At 25.9% G+C, this 23,430-nt stretch overlaps 1 protein-coding gene across 1 annotated transcript in view; it reads left to right on the top strand.

Moving 5' to 3' along the window:
* Positions 1-247: 247 nt before the first annotated feature.
* LOC129964134 (5-oxoprolinase-like) overlaps positions 248-23,430 on the top strand; it is a 38,262-nt gene continuing 15,079 nt past the window's right edge. Inside the window, exons 1-22 of the mRNA XM_056078826.1 lie at positions 248-585; positions 935-1,126; positions 2,045-2,170; positions 2,631-2,737; positions 2,822-2,937; positions 3,471-3,550; positions 3,658-3,710; positions 5,590-5,702; positions 6,824-6,912; positions 9,777-9,894; positions 10,721-10,863; positions 12,913-13,154; positions 14,105-14,193; positions 15,734-15,815; positions 16,551-16,685; positions 17,655-17,793; positions 18,973-19,085; positions 19,198-19,261; positions 20,030-20,130; positions 20,231-20,267; positions 21,558-21,668; positions 22,658-22,759. Of these exons, the coding sequence (XP_055934801.1) occupies positions 424-585; positions 935-1,126; positions 2,045-2,170; positions 2,631-2,737; positions 2,822-2,937; positions 3,471-3,550; positions 3,658-3,710; positions 5,590-5,702; positions 6,824-6,912; positions 9,777-9,894; positions 10,721-10,863; positions 12,913-13,154; positions 14,105-14,193; positions 15,734-15,815; positions 16,551-16,685; positions 17,655-17,793; positions 18,973-19,085; positions 19,198-19,261; positions 20,030-20,130; positions 20,231-20,267; positions 21,558-21,668; positions 22,658-22,759 (2,514 nt within the window). The 5' untranslated portion in view covers positions 248-423. The remainder of the gene's footprint in view (positions 586-934; positions 1,127-2,044; positions 2,171-2,630; positions 2,738-2,821; positions 2,938-3,470; positions 3,551-3,657; positions 3,711-5,589; positions 5,703-6,823; positions 6,913-9,776; positions 9,895-10,720; positions 10,864-12,912; positions 13,155-14,104; positions 14,194-15,733; positions 15,816-16,550; positions 16,686-17,654; positions 17,794-18,972; positions 19,086-19,197; positions 19,262-20,029; positions 20,131-20,230; positions 20,268-21,557; positions 21,669-22,657; positions 22,760-23,430) is intronic.

A 23,430-nucleotide genomic window follows, 5' to 3' on the forward strand; every position in this document is an offset into this window, starting at 1 on the left:
TCAACTGTAGGTTACAGTTAGCACTTTATGTGAATAACTTTCTCTTTTATTAATGTCTTCTTGATAATAAATGCTTTTTAACAGTTTTTTGGGAATTATTTAAAAAAAAAATTAAGATCGATGATTTTTTATCATTAATATTTTACTTTTTCAGTACTAAATTAATTTTTACAATATATGGTACCCGTTAAATATCTGATGGTTTCGATTTCTAATTCATCCGTACTTTGTTTGTTTACATGTCGTCATGTCACACGTATCTCACGGCACATATCTTGTATGGAGTTAGTTGATATTACTTGTAGATAGAAGAGGCCTCCTTTCAGATGAAATGATTGAATAATCTTACAAATCCATAATATAAATTAATTATAGTTTCTACTTTATTTTTTACGATATTAAAATAGAAGAATTTTGTATAAAATGAGTGAAAAATTTAGTTTCGCCATTGATAGGGGTGGTACTTTCACAGATGTATTCGCTCTCTGTCCCGGTGGTAAAGTTAAGGTGATGAAACTTCTTTCAGATGACCCATCCAACTATAAAGATGCCCCTCGAGAAGGAATTCGTCGTATTATTTCAGAGGTAAAGTAATATTTTTTATAAATATTTTGTGTGATTGAAAGCTTATTTTTAACATTGTTTCATGTAAATAGATTTAATTTTTTGATTTAAATTTTTTCTATGTTATGTAAAGGAAAGTCTAAATAATGTAATGGAATTTGTATTCTTTGTTTACTTGTGAGAACTCGTTTACATTAGTTTTTAGTGTAAATGTTTGATTAATCTTAATTTATTTTTCTCTTATATATGTATGTTTGATGAAAAAAAAAAAAAAGCTATCCCTTAATTTAAATAGTGAGCATGTTATTTTGATTCCATATATTATGATAGTAATATTGGCAATGAAAAAAAATATTTTCATGTTTTTTAGTTAACTGGAAAAAAATACTCTTCAGAAGATCTTCTTGATACAGAACAACTTGATTGGATTCGCATGGGAACAACTGTTGCCACTAATGCTTTGTTAGAAAGAAAAGGAGAAAGAATAGCTTTGGTTATAAGTGCTGGATTTAGAGATATTTTGCATATAGGCAACCAATCTAGACCAAAGATATTCAGTTTGGTATGTTGACTGATTAAAATTTATTAAAAAAAATCATAACACTTTTATTAAATATAATCAGAAGTTAGCTAATATTAATAACCATCTGATTTGCTAATAATTAAGGAATTTGAAATTCATAAGGATAGCCTTGATTAAACAAACAAAGGTATTCAGAATTTGATTTCATGAATTTATAACTGATGAGTAATAAATTTAACTATGTTATTGAAATTCATTCAGTTTGAAGGTGTCTCAAGTGTTTTTAAATTATGCTTTTGTTATATTAAGATAAAAAATTATTTTGCTCAGTTTGCTCGCTTGTGGTGTTTCTGTAGAATTTCTTTTTATTCTTTTATATTGTTGCTTTCTTAAATTTTTATTAAATTAAACAATAATAAGTTTTTTTTTATAATAAGGACATTTTTCTGTATTTTTATTTTAGTTGTGATCATCATGTTTCAAAAATATTAAAAATGGAATGCAAGAATTTATTCCTAAATGTTAAATAAAAACTGCAAAATTTTAATAATTTTTAAAAATAACTGTTGCTGTAGTTAAAAATAACTGCTACTGTAGTTGCTATAGAGATATAGAAACCTATGAAACAGATGATAATGGGGTCCTTTTCTTACTGTTTCTTCTAATCTTAACTGTCCCCCCCCCGCTTCATTTGGTCTTTCTATACTTGAAATTCTGAAGTTCTGCCCCATTATTAATTATGATTCTATGTTATTGCTAATTAACATTGTAAGCTGAAAATGTTTGTATAATTTGTAAAATGTTTCATGAATAATTTAACATTTTATTAAAATTATATCTTTAGCATTCTCATATTGTTTTAATATTATGAAAAGGAAGTTAAATTTTTTTTTTTGTCACTCCTGAAAGCATTTTTTGTGTGCATGGTATTAATAGAAATATGCATTTTTTTCATAGGAGATTTCCTGTCCAGAGAATTTATATGAAGAGGTAATAGAAGTTGAAGAAAGAATTGTGTTACATCAGGATAAATGTGAAATTAAAAGAAGTGCTCCAGTTTTAATAGGAACTACTGGTGAAAATGTAATTATATATTGATAACCACTTTGAAGACTTTATTATTATATGGTTGATCTTATGCTTTACACATTCATATTTTATAAGATTTTTGTTATTTAGACTTTTAAGGTTAAAAAAAATCCCTTGAACAGAGTAAAATCTGCTTGTGAATCAAATATCAAATAATGAGTGTAATTCCATTATCAAGTGGAACTGTGTTATTGATATTCCTATAGTTCTTAAACATTTCATATGTTTTAAAAAATGTATTTAACTACCTAGAAAATATATGACATTTTTCATATGTGTTAGTATTTTGTTGTCAATGTTAGCAAATGACATTAGGATAAAAAAATGTATTACAGAACTATTTTGTAAAAGATAGGAGTTTAATATGCATGATTTTTTAATATGTTATTGAAAATATATGTCATACATAACTCTTTTATTTCTTCTAATTTCAAATTTTAATATTTCTTATTAGATAAAAGTCTGGACTCCATTAAATGAAGAAAAGTTGAGGAATGATTTACATTCTATTCTATCTAAAGGCATCAAAAGTTTAGCAGTTGTTCTTATGCATTCTTACTTGTAAGTATAATATTTAGTTTTCTAGCAATTTTTTTAAAGAAATATTTTTACTGAATATCTAGCATATACCTATTCCAATGATAGGTTCCCAGATCATGAATTATATATTCAAAAAATTGCAAAAGAAATAGGATTTGAACATGTTTCCCTGTCATCAGAAATTATGCCCATGGTACGAATGGTTCCTAGAGGAGATACAGGTATTTATCTTGTGAAATATCGTTCATAATATTCAAATTAAGTATTAAATAATTTTTTATTGTATAATTATAGAATAAATGACCTGATTTTGTATATTGTTAAATAAGCATTAGATAATTGCCTTGGGATACTCGGCTGTCAGCCAAAATTGTCATGTGTTTATTAGATTTCTTCAAATCATAACAGACATAGCATTGTTTTATGTATTTAACTTTAAATATAATTTTATTATTAAGTATGTGAATAAATCATTGATGCCTAACATATAGTTAATGCACATTAGTGAAAATTTCCATTAAAATATTTCATAAGTTAACATTTTTTTATTTCAAATTAATTTATATTTGACTAAGCATGTGAATATGTAAGTACATATTGGTAAGGAGAGTATAAAATTTTCTTTGACCCCAGAACTCTTGCATGAGTTCTGGTATTTAAAGATGAATTATTTCAATTGTTTCTGCATATTACCCAATATATTATGTTCATAGTGTGTTATTAAATATTTATAGATGTTTCATTTTACTTCTAGCATGTGTTGATGCATATTTAACTCCTTGTATCAAAAGATACACTGAAAATTTTTCTTCTGGATTTAAAAACAAGCTAGAGGTAATGTGGATAGTTAATTTTTTTTAATTTACAGGAATTTCAACCATATGATATTTTTATTTTAATGCAGTATGGTTTTTGTTAAAGAAATTCATTTTATTTTTTAGGAAGTGAATGTTCTGTTTATGCAGTCAGATGGCGGTTTGACTCCTATGAATTTGTAAGCTTTGCTCCCCTTTATTTTAAATTCTTCTTTTAGCAAATATCTTAAAGATATACTAACATATGTAAATAAATTATTTTTGAATAAGGGATTATCACCTATAAGTTTAATGGTGTGGAATAATATTTGTGGAAGTAAAATTTTGAAACAAAAAAATTAAATGAATTCAAAGTGGTGTCCATTATGATATTTTAGATATTTCATGTGACATAAATCTCTTGAATGAGTTAAAAAAAGATAACTGATGTAATTTTTGGTTACAAAGATCATATAAATGCAAGTATATTTCTAAAAAAAGTTATTAAATTTTTAATGCCTTTCAACATATAATATCTTTGCAAAATTGGATTTTCAGCCGTGCTATTAATTAATAATAAATATAGGGATCATTGCACTTTAGACAAACTTGTATTTTAAATTAATAAATATAAAGCCTGAAATTCCAAAATTGATTACAATGAAGAAGACCTCATCTCTAGTAAATTTTAGTTGTTAGTATTCTATATTATTGTCACAATTCACTGCATTATATAATATAGTTATATTTCCTTATGTCAAATTTTTATTTACAGATATAATTAATAATATGTTATGGTAAAATGCTATATGAATGTTATATGTATTTATTATTAATCTGAATATGCTGTTATGATGCTACATATTTTTTTTTTGCTTCTTATTTATGCAATACAAACTTAAAGTTTAAGGACTCATGGTTTAAAAGTATATATTATGGTAATATATCAAGTAATTCTTTCCTTTACATTCTGTTTAGTTTTTTAGTAATTATAATCAACTACAACTCAAGTTGACAGCATGAGCAAAGTTATGGAATGCATTAATACATTTGATTAAATAATTCTGAACATGAATTATACATATTTAAAAGGAAATATATAATAAGAATTCAATTTCAAAGATTAGTAATAGATTTTCTGTTTGTGCTTAAATGGTAGTTAGTGTTACAAATCTGTAATATTATTTCTCTGCTAGATTATTCTTATCATTGGATAGAGATTTACAGATATTCTTCATGGATTATTCATTGGCCTCCCCCCCCTCCCTTCCCGATAGTAGCACTTATTTACTAACAAAAATGAAGGATCTAGAAAATGTAAAAATTATGATTCTATCATCAAGCAAGATCTTGAAATTCTTCTAGAGAATTCCATGTGATATCACATTTTGTTGGGAGGTAATAAAAGACAAGTTGATCACCTGAGAAACCTATTCTCTTTTTGAAGTGATAAATGTAAAGTGAGCTTTTTAATTGTTTATATTAAGTATCATGACTTTTATCTGTTTAGCAATCTACTGTCTGCATGTTTTGTTAGTTGTACAAGCACTGTGCTTTGTTTCAATCTTGGCTGGGCTTTTCATTGTTTTTGCTTTGTTTTGTCAAGAATTTTCATGGAATTGTATTATCCTCCATTATCCAGCATGCTTGATTTCATTTATTATGCATTGACCAGATGGTTTCTATAAAAATATTAAATTTTCTCTTTTCTTTTAAAATCATAAAACATATTAAAATACATATGTACATATTGCATGAGTGTATGGATTCTTGTAATTTTTTACCTACTTTAAAGTTAGGCTAAGTAAATGAGGCTAGAGTTTTTAAAAGTAATATTTAGATAAAATAATAAAAGAAACATATTAAGGCTCCAAAGTAAGAAGCATTGAAATATTTATTACATTATTCATGTATAATTCACTTTCTTGTAGTTTTCCGTGTCTTTGTAAGTTACAGACAAGTAATTGGAAATTTTTAATAAAGTAGCTAGTTTTAGAATAAAGTTACCAAAATAAGCACAAAATTTATTTTTTATATAAAATTTATATTTGATAAGAATAATTTTTATTTTGCTCTTAGATTTTGTGGCTCTAGAGCCATTTTATCAGGACCAGCTGGTGGTGTTGTAGGATACAGTAAAACAACATTTGGGAAACATTCGAATTTACCTGTAATTGGATTTGATATGGGAGGTATAATTTTATTTTGATCATAACTTACTAAAAATTGGTTGCAGATATTTAAAAAACTTAGTAGTTTAACTGCTTAAGGACCAACTAATTTTTTATTGTCATATTTACATATACAGAAATAGAATGAAATAACTTAAACTACAACTTTTAAGCAGTTAAAAGTTGAGATATATATTTAATATGGTAATAAAGTGTGCTAGTTTTTAAAATTGGCACATTATATAAATTATTAGGCAATTATCATTTGTTTCAGATTTAAAAGTAATAATTTCGTATATGAAGGAATTTTAGATACATTAAAATAAAAGTATAATTTAATTTAAAATAGTTGCTGTATAATTATTTTTCATCCAGTATAATATTCTAATTGAAAATAATGCATTTAGGTTTGTCAAGTTATATAATTTTTATTCCCTGGACTAGTTGTTTTAGTAAATGTTTGCTTGTTCATCATGTGAGTATTAACTTTGTCATGCCAAGCAGTTTTGAAGAACTGTATTTTATTACAAAAAAAAAAACATTAGTTAAACTTTATTAAAATATTAGTTAACTTGCACAATAAACAGTGGACATCCTGATTGATTGATTAGTTAATTATAGTTGCAAAGCGTTGAAGTTAATTGCAATATTGGTTTAGTTGTTGAGGCTGGAATCTTGTCAGAGTTATTCTTTTGTCATAATTTCAAAATTAAAGGATATTAGGGGACCAGCAATTGTTAATGACCTATCTAGAGATCATGAGCTTTCTTATGAAAGGAGGGGGGGGGGAATTGGAGTAGCGAGTGTGGGAGACTGTCAAGATCCTCTCCCCCACAAGACATTTATAATAAAGCAGTGTCTTTGAGATTTCACTAAAAAAATGAAGGGAAGCAGTCAATCATTTATAATGTATTTAGATATCGTGAGCTTTCATATGAAATTTTGAAATTGTGCCAATGGTTGAAGATGGAATTACAACAGGCTCTTTAATTTTACTAAATATATAAATTGTTTTACTTTGTATTTCTAATTGGATGGAACATTTCATTTCTTCTCTTCTTCTGAAGGAAAATATTGAAATTTATTGGTTAGTGTAATTTTTTAATTATATGTGGATAATTATTTTTTCATATTTTCTACAGGGACTTCTACAGATGTCAGCAGATATGATGGCAGCTATGATCATGTATATGATACAACAATTGCAGGTGTTAGTGTTCAAGCACCACAGGTTTGTTGTATTCATAATGGATTCAATTTGCATATTATCACAGCTATGTAGCAAACTCTTTGTGGCATCTAACTATATGCTATTTTACATTACATTATGATGTCACATTCTTTTTTTTTCCTTGCAAAATGCCTATTGAATTTAAAAATTATATTTTCACGTTGAATTTGACCTTTTCAATGTGTCTATAAATGCATATTGTTTTATGATAAGATTTTATTTCATCAATCTAAATGATTCATTATTCCAATTTAGAGAGCATACCTAATGGTCATTTTATGAATGAGGGAAATTTTTATATAATTGTATTCTTGCATAAAATAGTTTTTTTTACCTTGATTTTTATCTGTGCATGAAAGCATTACTGAAACAAAAATAAATGTGCAAAATCATTACTATTTTTTTTGTCTTGATTCCATTTTTATAACTTTATTTTATATTGTTGTGAGAGTTGCAAAAATTTCACCTTTTTTATTGAGGGAAAAAGCATAACATACTAAAAGTGCCAACATTATGATGAATTTATCTACTTAAAAACTATTTTGGGTGGAATCTATACAGACATGATTTACTATTAGCTGTAATATTATTGCAATTCAGTTTTATTTTAAATTGAAAACTGGATCATATCGAGTATAAGATTTATTGCTGCATCTTATAAGATGACAGAATAGACAAATAAAAATAAATCTTATTGTGGTTTGATTTTGCTGATATTCACCTATCACTGGTAGGGTCTTCTAATTAAATTTTAATTCTTTGGAATTTTTCTTTGTATTCTTTGTTTAGTTTTTTTCTCCCTCTATAGTTTTTTTCTGGTACTAAGAAAAATAGATTGATTTTGTATATAATTATATGATTTATTATACTTCTGGAAAGTTTATAGAACTAACTAAATCATATTTGAAACATTTTGAAATGTATGTAGAGGTTGTTTCAAAGAGAATTCTTGAAATGAGAAGGAGATAGGATAAATAATAGAGAAGAAGAAAATGGGAGGAGATAGAGATGATAAAAAGCACTGATTGGTATTTCAAACTAATGTAATTAATAGTAGTTAATCTGTTTAAGAGCCTTGCCATATTATTATCAGGGACATAATTTGTAGTAAAATTTAAATATTTTAATTGTAATTATTGATAACTCATTCATAATGTGGTGGAATCATATTATGTATTATTAAAGAGAGTTAAATGAATTGGAATATAAATCATTTGAATTTAAAAGTAATTGATATATTTCTATAGAATTTATTTATAAGCAGGAAAATTGATATTAAATGTACTAAAATTCCAGATTTGAAATGAAAGATGCTGTATTTTGTGGAACTTTGAAACACTTGTTAGCATTCAATATGCCATTTATTGATAATACTTTCACTTATATCTCTCTATATGTTATAAACTTGAATTGTTATTGATTGTAATGATGCATATTATATTCCCACTTTGACTGAATCAATGAATAAACAAAGGAAACAATTGATATTCTTGTGAACAGTAAAATATGTTGCCATTGGCTGCTTCTTTGCTCAGAAATGAGCATTGTTGCAAGAACATCAAATTATGAGAATGTCATTAAAAAAGTTTCATTGAAATTTATTTTAAAGTTTTAGTTTGGTGCGAAAATGGTAATCCAAACAAGCAGGCATGCTAATTCTTCTAGCAAGTGGATAGGAAATGCTTTGCCCGTTTCAATTTTAACTGCTACTTTTATTACATGATATTGTTGGCATCTTAGGACAACAGGAGCATGTTAAAGTAGATTTCAATTTAAAAAAAAATCTGTAACTAGTTTAAAATTTTTAGAATTGAAGTCAAATATGAATTGAAAATAGTTACATTTCAAACATAATAATAGCTAGCAATTGATATAAGCTCTTTCTAGTTTTATTAACAGAAAATGAAATGAATTTTGAAATTAACTTCCTACTCTTCACATATTTTTTTCTAATCTACATTTTTAAATTTTACTCTGAACAAAGGCTTGCAAAATAAATTTTTGTGAAGATTTGCATGTTTATCCCCCTCCCCTAACTGTAATGATTAAACTATCTTTATAAGAATTAGGCTATTATTTTAGAAAATTATCCATACACCCATTTTTGAATAACAACATTTACTAAAAAATATTCAATAACTTTATTGAATATTTATTAACTTTTTTCCTTGTTACTATTAAAGTAACATTCCATATACTGCAAGTAAGAGAAAATAAGAAAAATAAAATATGTTGGGAACATAAGTTAATTTTATGTAGGTGTAATAACGAAATAAGAACATAATTGAACATGTGCTTATCTAGGGTTAGGGGAAATACAGTTTTGAAATTACAGTTTAGTTCAAAGAAAGAAAAGGTTGTTTTTCATCTTCCAATTCAACATTTAGTTATGCAAAATTGGCAAATTCTTGTGCTATTTGCTGAGTAGCTTAACCCTCTCTCTTGTTTGATTTATTTTCTTTCTCTCTCTTTTTTTATTACTTTATAGCATTTGTTGATCACCAACTCCCTTAGTGAAGAGGACAAACAAATAAGACTAAAAACGAAAAATAATTTCAAATTTTTTCTAAATTATTTTAATAATAAGTTAAAATAGTTTTGGGATGAATTGCAGCTCTGTAGCCTTAATGAGTGAATTGCTACTGTGTATTGCATTATAATGAATTAAATTTCATGTAGCTACCTGTCCTTACTTCACCAGTCTACTCTTCATCAAAAATTATCTGAACATTTATTTCTTTACAAGATGTGTACTATATTAAATCTAGTGGAAGGTGCAATTGAAAGCTGGTTTGTTCTTCATATGAAACAAATGTACAAAATGTGAAATTTATTAAATATTGCATGATTTTTTTCCTCCTTAGCTTGATATCAATACTGTGGCAGCTGGTGGGGGCTCAATGTTGTTTTTCCGATCTGGACTTCTGGTAGTGGGACCAGAATCTGCTGGTGCACACCCTGGACCTGTTTGCTATAGAAAAGGTATTTGAGTTTTACAAAATTATCATAGGAGGCTGAGAATTTGAATATGTTAGGTTATTACATGATTCCTTAAGGCTATATTTAAGATATATTTAAGGCTATGTTTGCACAATTTAGTGGAAATGTTATCTAACTGCATTCAGAAATCAAAGGGACAATGACTCATATTGTTTAATAGATGACTCAATAAAGACCTTGAGTTATTTAATATGTAGCAATCAAATTGGAATATGATTAATATCCACTTGCTGAATCATCAGCATTGTCTTATCCAATTGGCTAACTGGGCTGTAATCTAAGGTCAGCTCTGACCCTAGAGGCTGTATTATCCTAAAATTCACAATGAATTTATAAAAAGAAGTAGATTAAATTCTGGAAAAATGATCGACTAACATTTGCTGTTTCATTTGCTACTTAAAAATATTTGTATCAAGATTAAATTAAAATGGATAAAATATATATTTTGAAAATTTGGAGAGGAAAAGGGCTCTGAGATTTCCATTGCTTAAGAACCCTGGAAGGGTTAATCATATCCTGCATGTAGTTGCAATTATTATTACTGAAGATGGGCTTTTTAAACCTGAGATGAATTACAAATGATTCCAATTCCTAAATTTTTTTGTTTTCTAGATTATTATTTGTCTACTTTTAGTATCATTTTCTGTGACTAAATTATTATCTTAGTTAATAAAATTTAATTTTATCTAATAAGTTTCTGCTAAAGTATATATAATGATACTTTCGTAAATAATATATTCATCTTTTAAATGGCTTTGCTTAGAAAAAAACAATTGTATTTAACATGTGTTAATAATTTTTTTTCCAGGTGGTCCTTTAACTGTCACTGATGCCAATCTCTGCCTCGGTCGGCTTCAGCCAGATTTCTTTCCTAAAATATTTGGTCCAACAGAAGATTTGCCTCTTGACAAAGAAGCTACTATTAAGGCTTTTGAAAAAATAACTGACCAGGTTTTTTGCTTTTACTTATTCTTGTATGATTTCTCTTTTAACATGCAGGAAAATTTTATCAAATGTAATAAGAATACGTAAAAATTTTTTTATTTCACATTTCTTTATCCTAAAAAATAAAATTTTCTTCTACATTTTCAGACATTTTTTTGTTTAGAACTATCAGATGAAAGAAGATTTTATGACATTCTACCTAATTAATATTTTAATTAGAATTGTTCATAAAACCAGAGGTATTTATTTATAAATACCTCTTTTGTCTGATATTTATTGATTTACTTTTATAAGAAATGGTGAAATGCCCATTTTTTTCTTTGAATTCTAAAAGTTTTTGATACGGAACTTCTTGAACATTTATGCTATGTCCATTTGGACATTTTGCTGTACTTAGTCTTTTCATTTTTTATTATTTGTGTTATTTGGAATCAGAGTAATTCCTAAAAGTAGTTTTATAAATGAAAACTTGGATATCTTTTTAAATTTATTGCTTTATATTAAAAATCATTAATATTCTTCTCCTTCATTCAGAAGGGGAAGAAATAAAAATATTAATGATGAAGTTTTGAAAAATTCTTCAACAATTTTGAGTATCAGATTATTTGTATATCCTATTGAAAGCTTGAATATGATATTTAAACATTTAATGGCTACCATTTTGGTGCCATCACTGATATTACATTATTTTGAGAATTCGTTTTGGGAACAATCTTTAGAACATAAGAGTGTATGCATATATTTTCACTAGTTGCTTTTTGTGAAGAGCTGGTTTACCATAGACTTTGGTTATATTTAATTTCATGTTAATCAATTAGGTATAATTTTATGTCCTTGGCACCGTCAAAATTTCCAGATATTAATGATTTGTGCATTATGCACCTTAAACCTTCATTCCTTTAAAGGAGAGCAATCTCATGACATTATAGCATTGTTAAAAACCTAAATTAGTTCATTTATTTTCTAGCTTTTACATTAAACTTCACTTTTTTATTCATCTTGCAATTACCATAGATATCAAATAGAACTTTTCTTCTCTGGCTTTCAGCAGTGGAAAGAAATCAGATGATTAAATATTTGATGAAACAATTAAAATGGTTTAAATTTCAGGGCAATGGTATATTGTTAAAAAGTAATAAAAAATATTTTTAAAAAATCGCCTTCATTCAGGAAAAATTTATTAGACATTTAAAATAATACAATTTAAAAAAAAAAAATTCAAAATGATGTGCAATAATATTTATGACAATTTTTAAGTAATTGAAATTAGAAAAATTGCCCCATAGTGCAAGATATTTATGTGCCAAATTTTCAGCTATAGTTCAAATAATATGAACTGTAGAGTGTCAATGCATGTGCATACACACATTCATTTATTCATCTTTATTATTAGTAGAGAGTAAGATCATTTAATATAGGGATCTTAATAATATAATTTAATGCAAACTTTAAGGGATAGTAGAATGCACTTAGAGAAGTATTAATTACATATTGTGTTTGATTTTAGGCAATAAAGTACTAGGGACATTTTACAAGTTGTGATATCCCATTATGTGATAGGCAGGATTTTTTAAACTTATGATGAGTTTTATCTATGATAACATTTCCATTAATTTTGATGAAAATTTTATTAAGATTCCTGTGGTTACAACTGCTACAGTTGTATCTTAATGTTTCTATCAATGTTTATTGATCTTTGTATTGATGATGTCAACTATGTCATTATTAATGGCAATGTTTATATTATTTTATCGACAAAGCATGTTTCTTAAATGAATCGATTTTCTTAATTTCTTTTTTGCCATTTTTATAATTTTTGGACATCAAAAGTTCAATCACAAGCACTTCACCACTGAAATTACAATCTTGTATTGAATGGTGATTTGTGCTTTTACTGGTATATTCTATCACAAAAAATTTTAAATCATTTTGTGTGTGGCATTCATAATTGGTAATTATTGTTTAATGATTAGATAATTATTATTAATTAAGGCATTTTTGTTCATTTTTATTATTTCCATATTTTGAAATATTTTTGACTTATCAAAATTTTAGATCAATGAATTTAATAAGAGCTTGGCAAGTAATCAGCCTAAAGAAAAACTTTCTGTTGAAGAAGTTGCTCTAGGATTTATTGAGGTTGCTAATGAGTCTATGTGCCGCCCCATTCGTGCCATCACTCAAGGTAAAGGATTTGATACATCTCAGCATATCTTGGCATGTTTTGGGGGAGCTGGGAGCCAACATGCATGTGCCATTGCTAAAAACCTAGGAATATCTACTATTTTTATTCATAAGTAAGCAATAGAATGATTCATGCATGTGTCTTATTTTTTTTCAAGTGAAAGTGTCTGAGAATTATTAGACATATTATAAAATTATTTAAGAAAAGAAACTTTGTAGTAGTTAATTATCTGTGTTAGACATTACTTACAAGTTTACCAAATTATTGTTTTAAAGAATAATTATTCCCAGAATCAAATACTGAATGTTGTGAAAAAAGATGATTATTCTAATTACTTATAAAGAATTTGTTAAATCTTTAAGACTGCCTTTCAGTGTTTATATTGAACTATATTAACATGTTTATATGTACTTTATATTTTCAAATTGATGACAATGCCGATCTATTCATCACTGACATTGTGAAATTATGGAATCATACACATTTAATTACATTTTATTCAAAAGTTCAGTATGTTTCCTTCCAATGTCTACTTTCAGTACAGTAAAATAAAGGTTATTTATTCATGCCATAAACATTATTTGAAAGAAAATTCCTCAAGAAAAAATTCTGGTGGTGTCACTCTCTTTGCTAATTTAATTGTCTTTGAAATCTATTGTCTTCTTCATATTTTGTCAAATACTACTTTTTCTCTAAATTGTACTCTGCTATTTAGGTAATCTTCATTGAGAGTATATACCGATGACAATTTTTGTCCCCATATCGCTTCAAAATAAGATGGTCACTATATTTTGGATTTTTTTTTTACTCCACAGATAATTTGACTAAATATTCTTTGCTCTAGAATAATTCTTGCTATTTCCATCAGATTTCTGTCCATGTTTGCATCACTATAGGATCTTACAGAAGGTTGTCACAAAAACAATTTCTTAACAGTTTTCACATTATTTCATCATTGTCAAGTTTATATCTTGTTCATCTTACCTACAAAATGGAACAAAGTTTTATTATAAAAAGTGTTATTAAAATGTTCAAATTTGAAATTAATTTATTTTTCTGTAGATATGCTGGTATTTTATCAGCTTATGGAATGGCATTGGCTGATGTTGTAAGTGAAACTCAAGAGGCTTGTGCAAAATCTTATTGTGCAGGTATGTTTTCATTTTACGAAATGTTTCCATAGTTTTTAATTCTGGAAATATAAATTTTATCATTAACAGTGTTAGATGTTATTAATATTTATATTGGTAGCTATTTAGCAAGTTATACAATAAAGGGGATTTCTTAAAGCTATGTTTAAATTTTGAATTATAATTTTTTGTATTTAAATGTAGAAAGTAATTTAAAATTAATAAATTCACATATTCATTAATTAGTGAGAAAATTACAATAAATCTTGCTAATAATATTTTAAAACTAGCTATTTTTGGTAATCAGCAAGTTCACTAAAATATAATTGTATTTAGTTTCAATTAAATCTCTTATGCATAAATTTATGTTCATTGTTCTTTCAACTAAACATTTTTAAATATCAAATTGTTATAGGCATTTAAGCATTGTTGTCTCCCTGTACTTTTAATGTGGACAGGAATTTCCTTAGTTGTATATTCTTCCTTTATATTATAATTATGCAGATATAATTATCCATATTGTTTAACATTTAATGATACATTGTTTTAAATAATTTCACTTCATATTTTTCATACAGCACGTACAATTGATCTAATTCTAAAATATGTTATTTGTATTTTATGAGATATCTAACAACATGTTAAATGCATCAAAATATATATAAATTAAAAAAGACTCAAAGAATGGGCATTATTATCTTTCGGTATGTTTGATGTATAATTTCTTAGAGGATTTTATTAATATTCCACAAATATTTGACAACATGTAACAAAGTAAAAATTCATGATAATATTGCCAAAGATTATAAAAAAGGGAATGGAATCTTCATTTCTTAAGTTTGATTAATGGATTAAAAGCATGTAAATAAATATTTGTATAAACAAAGAAAATGATTTAACTTTCATTACCCTTTAACTTTATTTATTTTAAATATAACAAAAAATTTTGAAACAATAGCACAATAATTAAATTGTTATCAATAAGGTAATTTTTTTTTTAATTTTATGGTGTAAAATTAATTTTTGTAATATAATTGAATAATTGTAATTGCTTTATATTGTAATTTTGGTAATATTTTTGAAATATATTAATAAAAAAAAGGCCACCAAAATGTTCTTAAATTTTTAAAATTTAAAAGAATAAAAAAATTACTCAGAGGTACACCTATTCAATTTTAAAGTATGTCAGAGACAAATTTAGAAGTTTGAAATTTGATAAGCAGATACTTGTCCTTTTTTTAAATTTTTTTTTTATCATCAGTAGACATAAAAGCTGATTTTTAATTTGTTTAAAACTTTTTTTGAGCTTTGATTAACTACTTAATTCATCTGTTGAGTATTGTTTTTGTATCTAGTTATTGTATTTATAAAGTTTAGGGTATTTGTAGACATTATTATAAATAACTACTTTAGATTTATAAATATCTACTGTGTTTGAATACAAAGGTAACATGAACCCATGATCAATATTTAATATTTACTATACCTATTAAAATATTTTTTATTGATATAAAATATAATTATATATAGATGCAATATAAATTGATATTTATTTTTATAGAAAATTTTGAATATTTTGATTCAAAAATTGATGAGTTATCAGCTAAATGCAAGGAGAAATTGAATTCTCAAGGTTTTGAAGAGTAAGTTGAGAATTTGAATTTACATTTCTATGCAAACTACTCTGTATGAATAAATGTTTAGCCCTCATTGATTTTAGAAAATATTTTTTTAGACTCATCGATTTTAGAAAATATTTTTTTTATGTAATAATTCTTCTTATGTTTTTTTCTCTGAAAAAAGACCAAGTGAAATAAAAATGTTCTTTTTTATTAAGTTGAATAAAGTATGGAGGTTTTTTTTTTTTTTACATACCTTTAAAAAGTAAATGATATCAAAATTTTCAGCTTATTTCAATAATAAAAATAAAGCACATTCTTAATCAATAAATAATTATTAAATTAAATTTCCTTATATTTCCATCAAAAATGATGTTGTTTTCTAACAATCTAAATAAGAATAATGTGTAATTTTACCTTACAGGTTAATAATGTGTTACATGTGCATTAGTTTATAGATTTTTAGGTACTTTTCCGTTAGCCAGGCGCAAATGTCGCCAATTGTGAACCAAACGCGAATTTGGCGGAATTCTACATTATTTGGCGATTTTTCGCTTGCGCCCAGCTAACGGATTGTGAAGCAAACGCGAATTTGGTGTAAGAAATTTGGCAGAATTCTACATTATTTGGCAATTTTTCGCTTGCACCTGGCTAACTGAAAAGTACCGATTTTTATTAAAGGACTGTAATATTAAATGAATTAACTTCAATTTTATAATTCAGTGTTAAAATGAATTATATTTTTTTACTTTTATTTAGTTCTGAAATTCAATTTGAAGTGTACTTAAATATGAGGTATGAAAGAACTGATTGCTCTCTTATGTGTACTGCTTCTTCTGGTTCTTCAGAAATCAGTTGTTCCCATGGTGATTTTAAGAAATCCTTTATTGAAAAGTAAGTTAATTCAAATTATTATATTATGCATATTCTTATATTGTGTATAAGATATCTTTTATAATAAAAAAACTATGGATGTGCATTGAAATTTTTGACTTCACGTTTTTCAAGCAAAGTCATGGCTGAAGACAGAAAGACACTTTGAATTTTTAATTTCGTTTTATTTCCATCCCAGGAGGCATGATTTTTTGAACAAGCAGACGCGACGCGCACAACACAAAATGAAATGAGGAAAAGAATGAAAATTTTATCCCTGTGAGATTTTAATAGGGATTTCCAACAGGTGTCGATCGCAGGCAAGGGAATCATAGGGATCTTTTAAAAAAGAATGTGCTTGGATGGACAGTTTTTATCCCTTCACTCAGAGTGTGGGAACTTGTCGGCTTTTGGCCAGTTCAGCAATTTTAGAACTCGTGTTGAATTAATTAAGTAAAAAAAGTGGAATGGGATCAGAAAATAAGTGAATATTTTAGAAGGAAGTTGATATGTGCTGAATTAACTAAGAATTAGGAAATTAAGTTTAAATTAGATTTTAAAATATCCACACACACACACACACACACACACACACACACACACACACACACACACACACACACACACACACACACACACACACACACACACACACACACACACACACACACACACACACACACACACACACACAGTATAAATTATTAGAATAAAAATTATAAATTATTTTTCTGTTCTATTTGTATATGTATTGAAGGTGTTACACATTTCCTGCATAATTAATTTTTTTATAAAGATAAAATGCTATATACTTCAGAGTGTATAGCATTTTGCTTTTATGAATTGTATATTGTTTAATTCAGTATGAAGTGTGACGGTTCAGTTTACTACTTTTCATTCTAAAGATAATTAAACATATTTCTTATTGGAATATTATATTATGTACTTGATAGAATATATTTATAACTTCTTAAATTTGCTTCTTTTTAGATACCAAAGGGAATTTGGTTTTAGTATTCCTGATCGTTCTATCATAGTGGATGATATTCGCATTCGCTCAATTGGCAACAGGAACTTGGATTTCAATATTAATGTTGATGATGCAACTGATTTTCCACAGCACAAACAAGTAATTTCTTTTAAATATTTTCTCATATTTAAAAATTATTTAAAATTAGTTATGCTACTTTACCTGTTTTATATTATAGAATTGGTATCTAACATAATGATAATAGTTTTTACTGTGAGTCTCTTTCTTATGAGTGATTTGTAATGTATCACCAGCAAGGTAATTTAAAAAATACTAGAAGTATGTGTTTACAAGGAGTAAAAAATCAGTAAAATTTCTTTATAAAACTAACCTTAAAATGATTAAACAGGAATATTGTGCTACTTTTATTAATAATGTCATGAGAAGATTAGAAACAGATAGCAAAATATTAAGGTGGAGTATTCTTGAAGCTACTAAGTTTTTCTTAACTTGCTTTAAAGACATTTCCTGGTTCACTTATTCGGGTATGGTTTTTTTTAAAGAGAATGAATTTGGGAATGTTTCTAATATCTGAAGTATTATAAAAAAAAGATTGGGCTAAAATTTTTCATTCTTGAGTATGAGAATGCTGATGATGTACTGATGAATGAAGTGGAAGTTGTTGATATTTTTGTACTTGACAAAGGGAATTTCAGCAGAGGAAGGTGAAATAAATAAAAATATTATGAACGTCTCGCAACAAAAAAATTTAATGGGAACATTGAAAATTAATAAAGTTTTTTAACTTTAAACCTTGCAGTCTCGGAAACTGGTGCATTCCCAAAAATGCAAATTTATGTTATCTGTTTGAGAATTTGTTAACAAAATAATTTGTTTTGATTAAATATTTCAGTAAAAATGGTGTTATACATGTGTTATACAACAATGTTATACATATAAACATGTTTATTTTATTTTTAGCATTTTTTATAGGATTTTATTTATTATGATTAGTTTATAGCTAGAAGTGCATTATAACAACTTTAATCCTAATAATTCATTGTCGACATAACAAACTTTTATTATAAAAAAATCATGCATTTTAAATATGTATTATAATCATGATTTTTTCAAACTTTATTTTATTGCAAATTTTTGATATTTCATAATTAGAATGTTATTTCAATCTTTTAAATGCTCATTGTATAAATATTTTAAAATTGAATCGATTAATCTTTTTTTTTTTATTATTCTAATTATATTATGCGTTATTTTCTTTGAAATTCTTTGGAGTTGGTAAAAAGTCGTCTTTATGTAATTCTGTATATTTTATATCAGGTTGTTCAGTGCTACTTTGAAGGAGGCTATCAGGATACAAAAATTTATATGTTGTCAGATCTGCTGCATGGACATGAGATTCATGGACCAGCAATTATTATTGATGATACATGGTATTTTAATTAATTTTTTAAAAAAAAATTGTTTAGAAATCGGAAGTTTCTTGATTATAATGTGAAAAGTAAAATATGTGGAATAAATTTTGCACTTTTTTTTCCCTTTTAGCACCATTGTTGTTGAACCTGATTGCTTAGCTACTATAACAAAAGATGGCAGTGTTCTTATTAGGGTAATTTTTTTGTTCATATAATCTTATAAGAATGATATAAGCATAATTTATTCAATAATAAACAATAATATATATTTCTACATTTTAAATTAATACTAGTTTGTTTAAAACTCTTGGAGACTTTCTTGTTAATTAATTAATGATTTCAGCTGAACATTTAATATGTATGTAGAAATTTACTTTATATTTTATAAGGATATATATTTGAAAAAAATTAGTTTCTTGTTCTCCAAAAATGTCTTCAACTGAAAAGTTAGTCTAATTTTAATCTATTTAATAATATTAATTTTATGCAATTTCATTATGTAGTAATATTACTTTTAATGATTTTAATTTAATTTGATTTTAATATTTAAAATTTATTGGCTATCTAGCAAGTTACTTAATTTTTAATGTTTGTAACTTACATAATGACTAACAATAGTATAAATGCATATCTAGATGCTAATGATTTTTGCATGATAGTATTTCTTTTTATATAAGAACAATTTGTTTTCATGAGTCACATTTATTCATTGTTTCTACCATATTAGAGCCTACAATTTTTTGCAGTAATTCATAATAATTGAAAACTTTTGTTAAAGATATAAATAATCTTCTAGTTATAAGAAATTAAATAAATTTCAGATTTCAACTGAAATATATTAATATTTGTCTTGAAGATGGAGAAGACTTTTTAAATTATATTATTTGTATGCTAAACTTTAGATTGAATTTTCAGTATTTGATTGGTGTTGCATTTTATATATTTTTCTATATTTTTTTCAGATTTTGAAATCAGATGTAAAGAAAGTATCTACGGATTTAGATATGATTCAATTATCTATATTTTCTCATCGCTTCATGAGTATTGCTGAACAAATGGGAAAGTGAGTTTTAATAATCCATTTGTCCTAAAAGGAACAAGGAATGAATATATAAAACATTATACTTCTGTATTTTTACTGATGTAGAATGTGTATTTTACAGGGTTTTGCAGAGAACATCTGTGTCCACTAACATAAAAGTATGCTGTTTATTAAATTTATTTCATGCTTGTTTAGCATATATATTTTTTACTTAAATGGTTGTTTAGAAGTTGAAAACATTTTTTTTTGTGAAAAATGTGTTATTATTTTTATTATTCAAATGTAGACATTTGACTCCCTTATTTGCTATAGGAAGTAATATATAATGTAATATACACACTATTGCAATATGTTATATATGCTCTACAAAGTCTTGTGTTATTTGCCAAATATATAAGCCTTGGAAGATGGTACAAAATAACTTTTTTTGTAATTTATTGCTGTCTGTATAATTTTGCTGTAAATAGCTTTTTAACAAAACATTATAACTATATATGTTACTTTGTGTGCTGTTAGGGAAAATGATATCATGTAATTGTATTACCTTAAAGCAGCATTTCTCAACTGGTCATGTATTTACTACCAGAGTCATGTGAAACGGGCATAGGAGCTATACGAAAAAAAAAAAAAATACAGCAAAACATTGATAGATTGATTGAACATAAGAGAAAATATAAAAATTTGCTGTGAGGTAGAATATGAAATCTCTCATTTCATTCTGGATTGATTTGCAAGAGTATCCTGAATTATTCAAACAATAAAATTCTGCTACCATTCACAAGCAGAAGAAAACTCCCCCTACATTCCTTTTAAAAAATAAGTAGTGGAACAGTTTTTCCGGTCTAATATAGAACTTGAGACTGTATTTGTCAAGTTTTGATCCAGATTTTAAATTACCATTGTTACACAGCCTACATTTTCCCATTAAATGTTTTATATATGTATAAATGTTTATAATTATTAATATACAGTATTTTTGCAAAACTACTAGTAGTAGTAGCTCTGCTATATGTTGATGTTAGTAATTATACTCAATGGGATAGGATTGGAGTGTGTGTGGAGCAATGATAATACATCAAGAGATATACACAAAAAAATTAAGAGAAACGTTGCTTTAAAATAATATTTTCTTATATTACTGATGAGTTTACTAAAGAAATCTTAATATGAATGTTATCACATGCTGTGAGCTTAAAAAAAAGATAATGATTTATTGAATTGTTTGAAATTTTACGTAACGTCTATTGCTTTAAGCATTAATTGCTTTTGATATAAACTGGCTGCATTGTATTTTGTGGTCACATTGCAGAATCTTTCTATGTTTTAGTTTAAAATTTCTTGAAAAATTAAATTGCTTTAATTTTTTACTTTGGTAATCTAATATTGGTATTTTATAATAATATATATAGAAAATACATAACTATATATTCATGTGAATGATTTTTCAGGAAAGACTTGATTTCTCTTGTGCTCTCTTTGGACCAGATGGTGGATTAGTATCAAATGCTCCACACATTCCTGTACATTTGGGTGCAATGCAAGAGGCTGTACAATTTCAGGTAAATTAAATAATTTGAATAATTTATGTAGTATATATTTTACTATTTCATTAATAATTGTCTTGAATTAAATTATATTTTCATTTTAACAAAACTTTGAACATTTTTCAAAATATTTATTACTATTATTAAAAAGTTTTTTTGGCATACTTTTTGATTTCTTACTCTCATATTTTAATTATAGATTACAAAAGGTATTTATTTTCAAGATGAAGCATTTTTCAAATGTAATATTTTGATTGATGTTAATAATATTGAATCTTTTTGAAATAATTTTGAAAAAATTTAGAAGAAGTATAGAAAAAAAAAGTATAATAGTTTAGAAAATATGGACTAACCATAGAGAGGAAATTTAAATAAATTTTAAATTTCTTTATTTTTGAATTTTTCTGGTAATTTTTAATAATAAAGATTAATCTTAAATATGATAAAATTAAGAAATATTAGAATTGTTTTTCTTTCATCATTGTAATATAAATAATTTAAGTTTAATATTTTGCTATAGTTATATAATAGCTTACTTTGAATATTTTATTGCTTAATATTTTCTGGATTTGCGTAATTTTTTGTACCTTAAGATTATGACTAAATTATTATTATTATTATTTCTAAATTGTAGATGTTTATGTACTATATATATTGAAAAGTTTTATTGCAACAAATGGCAAATTTTCAATAATTTTCTTAAAAAAAGTTTTTACTTTAAAAGGAAACAGCCACTTCATCTGCTCAACATTTAAGTTCAGTTGATAAAATTATATTTCATTCCTTCCATCCACTCATTAATATCCAATGTAGGAATATTTATTTAAGCTTCTTGCATTTTTGCTAATATAGATTAAAACTCTCTATATCTGTATATCAGAAATACATTTTATTGCATTTAAGCTATGTATAAAATCTTGTTTTTTAAGTAATTAAGTAGCATTGAAAAATAGATTCTTTATCCAGAATAACTAATATAATTTTAATCTTTAATGATGTTACAGTTGAAATACTTGGGTGACAACATACATGATGGAGATGTCATCTTGTCCAATCATCCTTGTGCTGGAGGAAGTCATCTACCAGATCTTACTGTTATTACACCTGTAAGTCTATATATATATGAATATTTCTGTAATGCAACTTCTATTGTGCAGCTGCTTATAAGTAATTCTCTTATACAGCTTTATTTAGCTTCAAGATGTGGTAGCATCTACCGAAATTGATGGATCATGTATTTCCCTTTCCTAACATAAAGAAATGAATGTAATATGGTTTGAACCTTTATTTGTATGAGTAAAATATATATTTTAGCCATGTTGTTGAAAATTATTAAAAGAATAAAAGAAAAAAAAATTCAAAAGGCAACAGAATTTATGAAGGAAGTTCTGGAAGGCATTCAAGGAGAATGAAGAATAATTTGTTTCAAGGTAATTTGGTGTTTACATAATTATGTTGTGGGAAATGTGCTGCAAACATGAATATAGGTTTCATGAGATACCTCAGTATGTTATTTACATTTTGATCTGTGATTAAATTGATTCTTCAAAAGTATATTAATTATTTCAGAGAATTAAATATATCAACATATTTATTATTTATAAAATTGCAAGCAAGTTGTTTACTTAAGAAATCAGTGTTTATGACTTTTCTCATATCTTTGCAGTATTTTTAGTTTCATTTATTTTTTGAATATAACCTCATAATGCCTTCATTATATTTAAAAATGATATCTTTTGTGGTCAATAAATTATATTTTATATTGCTTAAAGTAAAA

Source organism: Argiope bruennichi, chromosome 3 (assembly GCF_947563725.1).
Source record: "Argiope bruennichi chromosome 3, qqArgBrue1.1, whole genome shotgun sequence".
Lineage (NCBI taxonomy): Eukaryota > Metazoa > Arthropoda > Arachnida > Araneae > Araneidae > Argiope > Argiope bruennichi.